This window comes from Neoarius graeffei, chromosome 9 (assembly GCF_027579695.1).
Source record: "Neoarius graeffei isolate fNeoGra1 chromosome 9, fNeoGra1.pri, whole genome shotgun sequence".
In the NCBI taxonomy this organism is placed as follows: Eukaryota; Metazoa; Chordata; class Actinopteri; order Siluriformes; family Ariidae; genus Neoarius; species Neoarius graeffei.
Genome location: NC_083577.1, coordinates 85,490,335 through 85,498,853, shown reverse-complemented (window position 1 = coordinate 85,498,853; position 8,519 = coordinate 85,490,335). Strand labels below are relative to the sequence as shown.

At 41.8% G+C, this 8,519-nt stretch overlaps 1 protein-coding gene across 2 annotated transcripts in view; it reads left to right on the top strand.

The window, feature by feature from the left end:
• The first annotated feature begins 204 nt into the window (after window positions 1–204).
• The window catches only part of nr1i2 (nuclear receptor subfamily 1, group I, member 2), a 95,621-nt gene continuing 87,306 nt past the window's right edge, over window positions 205–8,519 (top strand). For both annotated transcript variants that reach the window (XM_060930416.1, XM_060930417.1), the window contains exon 1: window positions 205–639. In XM_060930416.1, the coding sequence (XP_060786399.1) occupies window positions 637–639 (3 nt within the window). In that variant the 5' untranslated portion in view covers window positions 205–636. The remainder of the gene's footprint in view (window positions 640–8,519) is intronic.

Here is an 8,519-nt window from a genome sequence, read left to right as displayed (position 1 = left end):
CTCCTCTCTCACCCCTCCTCTCTCCCCCCTTCCTCCTCTCTCTCCCCCCTCCCTCCTCCCTCTCCCTCTCCCTCCTCCCTCTCCCCCCTCCCTCCCCCTCCCTCTTCTCTCTCTCTCTCCCCCTCCTCTCTCTCTCTCCCCCCTCCCTCCTGTCTCTCTCTCTCTCTGTGTCTGATGATTGATCAGTTTCCAGGAAGTGCTACTTCCGTGCTCTGGGAGTGCGCGTGCCCTCAGAGCGGTGGTTTCTCCGGTTCCGCACTGACTGCAGCGAAAGCGGAGCAATAACAATAATAACAACAACAACAATAATAATCTCACACCGCAGAAGAAGCGCGTGAGCATGTTGCTGTCTGAGAATGGGATTATCCAGGAACCGCACGCGCATGACATGATTGTGATGACGGCATGGTGAGTGTGGAGCCTGACCCCTGACCCCTGCGCCTCGGCATGGTGAGCGTGGAGCCTGACCCCTGACCCTCGGCATGGTGAGTGTGGAGCCTGACCCCTGACCCTCGGCATGGTGAGTGTGGAGCCTGACCCCTGACCCCTGCGCCTCGGCATGGTGAGCGTGGAGCCTGACCCCTGACCCCTGCGCCTCGGCATGGTGAGCGTGGAGCCCGACCCCTGCGCCTCGGCATGGTGAGTGTGGAGCCCGACCCCTGCGCCTTTATTTAGAAGACGCAACTTTTTACACAATCAGCGAATGTTTTGCGCTTGAGGATAATTTTAGGATAATAACTGTTAAGACTGAAATAAAGCTGTGTTTAGGGATTGCAGAGACAGTCCGAAAGGCATGAGGTGACCAAATGTTCCGCGTTTATGGTCAAAGTCTCTCCACATCTGTCCATCAGTTACTCCAGATGTTGTTCCAGACCAACTGAGCCGAGCATGTTACAGCTCTGAGACGCTTTCTGTATCTCCAGCATACTGAGAATGGACTTCTCAGGAAGGTCCAAGGAACAGGGCCTATTATTATTATTATTATTATTATTATTATTATAGAAGCAACTCATAGTAGACTGAATGCATTAATATAAACCTGTTGTTCATGTTACAGTCAGAAGCACTGTCCGATCTGGTGCTTATATAAATCCAACACCTTCTGAACAATCAGGGTCAAGAATTTAAGCACACTGTGATACAGATTTAAATTCCAAATACTGCTGAGTGAGGAAAGCATGAAAGTTCATTTTATGTTCATGTTTTTGTCGAGTGCTTTAACAGTTATCGGTGAGTTTTAGTGCACGGATTTCCTGTTATTTTCTCAGCACCCGGAAACGTGCCAGATTCCTGCTCTGTATAACTGCTGCAGGGTGAGGATAGCGGAGATAGTGGCGACGACATTCATTTTACCCTGATGAGATTTTGTAATTTATATAAAAAATGTAAAGCTTTTGTATTTAATAAATACACCACTCGTATTTTTCATACGAACTACAACCGTGACCTGTTTCTCCATCTGTCACTCGTGAGGAAATCCATGAATTGTTTTTGGGGACTCTGTGAATGTGTCAATATAATAAAAAGAAAATCACACGTTGGCTTGAAAGTATGAAGTTTATCTTCTCGTGTTGAAAAAGTTGCATTTTTCATATGAAATACATCGCGGCTCTGAGTGACCTTTAACAGTTATTCCACGAAATCGAGTCGTACATGAGCTGATAGCCGACGAGTCGCGTAGCACCGAGTTCTCTATCGCTACGTTCACACTGCAAGGCTTAATGCTCAATTCCGATTTTTTTGTGAAATCCGATTTTTTTGTGATGTCGTTCACATTAACAAATATATGCGACTTGTATGTGATCCTCAGTATGAACGAAAAGCGACCTAAAAGTGTTCCGCATGCGCATTGCAGGATACGACGACGTCACACGCAGTGAGCATGGCCAGTGTTTACGGAAGTAAAACCGCCCGGTTGCGGTATGACTCATCCAATCTAGCTTGAATAGCTGCATCCCCCCAAATGGAAATCAGCTCCCTAACCTCTGCGTCCTTCCATTGAGAAGATTCAGAACCTTCACAGCCCGAAGCGTCCCTTGCATTGATGTCATGCGCAGAGGCGCAGATACGTTTTTTTGAACTGGGAGGGACAAAAAACTGGGGGGGACAAAGCTGCCAGCAAACCAACCCCAACCCCGATATGCCTGTCAAACTTGTTGTTAGTAACCATAGCAACCAAGCTCGAGCTCGCAACCTGTGCAGTCTGCGCAGCTCAACCAACCGAATATCAGTCTTTGTTTTATGTGAGTTGTTGCAACTATGTATACACTGCTGTGCACCTCAATAAACCGAATGGTAATTAGTCTTTTGATTTTTCCGTGAGGTTTGCCTTATGCAAAGAAAGACAGCATAGACGTTTTTTCCTCCCTATAAGTGGGGGGGACCAAACGAGGTGAATTTAAATCTGGGTGGGACGAGTCCCCCCCTCTATCTGCGCCCGTGATTATGCGCCATGTTGTTGTAACTTTTTTTGAGAGACCCGCCGCCTACTTCAGTGCAGAATAGTGACGTTTGTGGCTTGTTGATGACGTGTAAGTCGGATGAATGCGACCTGGCGGTTCAGACTGAAGTCGCATATGAAAAGAGCAGATAGGAATCGGAATTAGCACCACATATCCAAACGGCCTGGGTCGGATTTGAAAAAATCGGATCTGTGTCGTTCATATTGTCAATAAAAGATCGGATACAGGTCACATATGGGCGAAAAGATCGGATTTGAGTCACTTCAGCCTGCAGTGTGAACGTAGCCTATAAGCCATGTACGATGTGAGTGAGTGGAATAATATGGAATCAATTTTGTGCCAAAATGTTCATACAATACTTTTGAAATATCAAACAAAAACGACAAAATACAAAAAAAAGGTCAATTTTTTTAGACTGGCAAACAAATTATTCGTGTAATCGTGCAAAATATCAGTCTATTACTCTTCAGAAACCTTTTATTTTTGTTCCGCGTCTTTCTCAGTTTTGTTTGACGTAATTTATTTTGGTTGCGATTCCAGCTTTCTCGTTTGCGCTCCCTGACTTTTTGCTTGCAGTTTTGGCACAAACTTCACATGTGGGTGGGCTGTCCAGGAACGCATTCCCATTGGGTAACTTGTGTTTGACTGACAGCTACGCTCAGCCATTCCCTACTCGGATTCTGGCGGACTGTTTGACAAGTGACCGATCCATTGACGGTAAACAAGGATCGAGTGGACTTCAGTGGCGACTATGATATTGAATTTACACTTTGTTGAATTAATTCAATATCATAGTCACCACTGAAGTCCACTCGATCCTTGTTTACCGTCAATGGATCGGTCACTTGTCAAACAGTCCGCCAGAATCCGAGTAGGAAATGGCCTCAACAGCCTCTGGGGGAATCACTGAGCGTAGCTGTCAGTCAAACACAAGTTAGCCAATGGGAATGCATTCCTGGACAGCCCACCCACACGTGAAGTTTGTGCCAAAACTGCAAGCAAAAATTCAGGGAGCGCAAACGAGAAAGCTGGAATCGCAACCAAAATAAATTACGTCAAACAAAACTGAGAAAGACGCGGAACAAAAATAAAAGGTTTCTGAAGAGTAATAGACTGATATTTTGCACGATTACACGAATAATTTGTTTGCCAGTCTAAAAAAATTGACTTTTTTTTTTGTATTTTGATTTGTCATTTTTGTTTGATATTTCAAAAGTATTGTATGAACATTTTGGCACAAAATTGATTCCATAGAATAACTGCTTTATTCTATCCACATTCACTGGATTTTGAGACACAGAGCATTTATTTTATTTTTTGCAAATTCGATAAATAAAAACTTTTATACAAAACATCCAACAAAATAATTTCTGCTTAGAATGTAAACAAACCGGCGAAATGACAGGAGCAATTTGTGAAAAATGCAATGATAATTCTTGGGAAAAAAAAGTTCTTACCATCAAATACTTTCATTTTTTTAATTTATTTTATTTATTTATTGGGGGGGTGTTTTCGGTTAGAGTTTTTATTTCATCCTCAGTTGATTCAGCAACACGCACCGCCATTTTGTTTTAATATTTCACGCCGATGACATCACTCCCAGTGTTTTCCTGCTGACATGGTGATGTCAAAATGGCAAACCGGTTCAAAATTAAAATCTTTTGATGCAACTTGCATATTTTTTTGTGGATGTGTCTATATAATATAAAAAACATTACACAGTGGCATGAAAATATGAAGTTTATCTTATGTTAAAATATCACTCGTTCAATATATCCATTCACCACTCAAAGATAAACCTCATATCGTCACACAACTGTGTAATATCCTCTGTTTATTTAACTAGTATGTCTGACTGCGAGAAGTACAGTGGGGCAAAAAAGTATTTAGTCAGTCACCAATTGTGCAAGTTGTCCCACTTAAAAAGATGAGAGAGGCCTGTAATTTTCATCATAGGTACACTTCAACTATGAGAGACAGAATGAGAAAAAAAAATCCAGAAAATCACATTGTCTGATTTTTAAATAATTTATTTGCAAATTATGGTGGAAAATAAGTATTTGGTCAATAACAAAAGTTCATCTCAATACTTTATCTATCCTTTGTTGGCAATGACAGAGGTCAAACGTTTTCTGCATGTTTTCACAAGGTTTTCACACACTGTTGCTGGTATTTTGGCCCATTCCTCCATGCAGATCTCCTCTAGAGCAGTGATGTTTTGGGGCTGTCGCTGGACAACACGGACTTTCAACTCCCTCCAAAGATTTTCTATGGGGTTGAGATCTGGAGACTGGCTAGGCCACTCCAGGACCTTGAAATACTTCTTACAAAGCCACTCCTTCGTTGCCCGGGCGGTGTGTTTGGGATCATTGTCATGCTGAAAGACCCAGCCACGTTTCATCTTCAATGCCCTTGCTGATGGAAGGAGGTTTTCACTCAAAATCTCAAGATACATGGCCCCATTCATTCTTTCCTTTACACGGATCAGTCATCCTGCTCCCTTTGCAGAAAAAACAGCCCCAAAGCATGATGTTTCCACCCCCATGCTTCACAGTAGGTATGGTGTTCTTTGGATGCAACTCAGCATTCTTTCTCCTCCAAACACGACAAGTTGAGTTTTTACCAGAAAGTTCTATTTTGGTTTCATCTGACCATATGACATTCTCCCAATCCTCTTCTGGATCATCCAAATGCTCTCGAACAAACTTCAGACGGGCCTGGACATGTACTGGCTTAAGCAGGGGGACACGTCTGGCACTGCAGGATTTGAGTCCCTGGCGGCGTAGTGTGTTACTGATGGTAGCCTTTGTTACTTTGGTCCCAGCTCTCTGCAGGTCATTCACTAGGTCCCCCCGTGTGGTTCTGGGATTTCTGCTCACCGTTCTTGTGATCATTTTGACCCCACGGGGTGAGATCTTGCGTGGAGCCCCAGATCGAGGGAGATTATCAGTGGTCTTGTATGTCTACCATTTTCTAATAATTGCTCCCACAGTTGATTTCTTCACACCAAGCTGCTTACCTATTGCAGATTCAGTCTTCCCAGCCTGGTGCAGGTCTACAATTTTGTTTCTGGTGTCCTTTGACAGCTCTTTGGTCTTGGCCATAGTGGAGTTTGGAGTGTGACTGTTTGAGGTTGTGGACAGGTGTCTTTTATACTGATAACGAGTTCAAACAGGTGCCATTAATACAGGTAACGAGTGGAGGACAGAGGAGCCTCTTAAAGAAGTTGTTACAGGTCTGTGAGAGCCAGAAATCTTGCTTGTTTGTACTGTAGGTGACCAAATACTTATTTTATCGAGGAATTTACCAATTAATTCATTAAAAATCCTACAATGTGATTTCCTGGATTCTTTCCCCCCATTCTGTCTCTCATAGTTGAAGTGTACCTATGATGAAAATTACAGGCCTCTCTCATCTTTTCAAGTGGGAGAACTTGCACAATTGGTGGCTGACTAAATACTTTTTTGCCCCACTGTATCTGACCAAACCATGTTTCAGCCATTTAACAATGGAAATTTCATTGTTAAGAGTTGAAACTTCTGGCTCACAAGCGGCTCATTTTTCCATTGTGTGTGTGGTTTTTTTTTTTTTGTTTGGTTGTTTCTTGTAAGGAATTAATCAGAATCAAATTGAATAAATGTAGCTCCATCTTAAATGATTTTATGTGATTTTCGCAATATGGTTGGGATTGAAATTTTGGTGAAACCTGGCAACTACAGTTAATGATATTAGTGCTTCTTTGTGCACCGTGCACACTGTGATGGGAAACACTTGCTGTAGATTACAAAGGTACATCAAAAGCCACTCAGAATGAGCTACTAGACTGTATGCTGGTTGATTGTGTGTAGGCATATCAGACGCTCGCTGGCCGTGCTGTGAAAATTGTCCATGCAGACGCTCATCTAAGTTTCCAAATATGTCATTGCTTCAAATCATTAGTTTTCTTTTGTTTCAGACATGTAAAAGTTTTTTCCTTTACCTGATATGTTTTGACGGTGTAACTTCCAAGGAAGAAAGCAGACAACCCAAAAACAGGAAAGCAAAGCAGTAGTGACTCTACCGTATGTCAGAGGAGTTACAGAACAAATCCAAAGAGCCATGAAAAAACACAACATACAAACACCCGTGAAACCACATACCAAACTACGACAGCTACTAGTTCGCCCTAAGGATAAAATCGACCAACACAATAAATGCAATGTCATATATGAAATACCATGCCTGTCATGCAACAAAACCTACATTGGGGAGACAGGAAGGAGCTTTAGTACATGAAAAAAGGAACATAAAAAGGAATGTGAAAAAGAAACAGAACAGAGACAAACAAGAGCAATAAAAGATAAAGCCATGCAAGAGAACCTCAAATCAGCAATAACAGACCACTGCAGAAGGGAAAATCATATAATGGACTGGGACAATGCTCAGATCATGCAACAAGAGAACAACAGATACCACCGTTGGATTAAGGAGTCAATAGAAATCAGAAAGCGTAGCCCAAGAACAATAAACAGGGATGAGGGGACATACATGCTCTCCCACACCTGGAGCGCCGTCCTGAGGGGGCAACACTGACAGCGGGAGGTGTGACCGACCTGTCAATATTGACAGGGAGGTCACACCTCCGTAACATCAGCTGATTATAAAGGCACGTCACACACCAACATCCGGGTGACCCTCTGATGAAGACGGAAGTTACACCGTCGAAACATGTCAGGTAAAGGAAAAAACTTTTACATGTCTGAAACAAAAGAAAACTAATGATTTGATTTAAGAAGAAGACATAATGAACGTAACATATCTATGTCATTGCTTAACTCTTGAATATTTTCTATCATGAACACTATCATTAAAGAGCTTATCATCTCTGCTTTCCAAAGAAATGTATCTGGTTAAGATCTGTTCAGTACTTTGGGAGTAACGGCAGGTTGAAGTTGGTACAACGGAGTAAAAACTCTGCTCATGTGATGTCGGGAAACTGCCGGTGCTTTTCTTTTTGAGTCACAGGAAAGCAGTCAGGCTCTCTCTCTCTCTCTCTCTCTCCTGGTCGGTTTCCCACTGGATTACTCATGAATATCAATCAGATCACTTTTATAGGGATGTTCTCTTGCTCTCACTGTTTCTGATGAAGGATTCAGCAAAATTTTCCCTCTACTAGTTTTGATGTTATGACTCACGAGAGACTTTGAAGTGAGTTTTCAGAGCTTTACCTACTTATTTTTTTCAAATCAAACTGATTTCATGTAAATAATTATTTTAGAATATAACTGGAGTTGTTTTGATGAATATTGAGATCTTAGTAGTGGGAATGATGTTTAAAAAAAAATAGGAGTCAGAAACGTGAGTTCAGTTCAGTTAATGTGAATTGTTTATTGGATGTGGCTAACACAGTTTTTTCGAGGTTCGTCTTGAAAGCTGTGAATATTAATCAAAATAAATAATTTATATTCTTTCATATAAACACTAGTAGGCCCTACTTTTGAGAAATACAAAGGCTCAATCAATTTTTTTTATTGAGTGTACCGATTTAACGTTTCCCTAATTAGCATAATTTGTACTAATTGGTATTTAATTTGCATAATTGGTTTTTACTAATGTCTCAAACTTTGTGTTCAGTATACAACCATCTATGTTCCTGCAAATTTCCATGTAAATATCTTGAAAAATAAAGTTAGTAAGAAAAAAACATTTGATTTCATTGGTTAATGAGGCTCATTTTGGGCCATGTGATCCTCATACAGAATATTATGCCAATTTAATAAAAAATTAAGCTGTTTTTTCAATCTTTGATTTGTAATATCTCAAGAATGAAAACATATATTTTAATTCTGTAAAAAGTTCTGAGGGTGGCACGGTGGTGTAGTGGTTAGCGCTGTCGCCTCACAGCAAGAAGGTCCTGGGTTCGAGCCCCGGGGCCGGCGAGGGCCCCTCTGTGTGGAGTTTGCATGTTCTCCCTGTGTCCGCGTGGGTTTCCTCCGGGTGCTCCGGTTTCCCCCACAGTCCAAAGACATGCAGGTTAGGTTAACTGGTGACTCTAAATTGAGCGTAGGTGTGAATGTG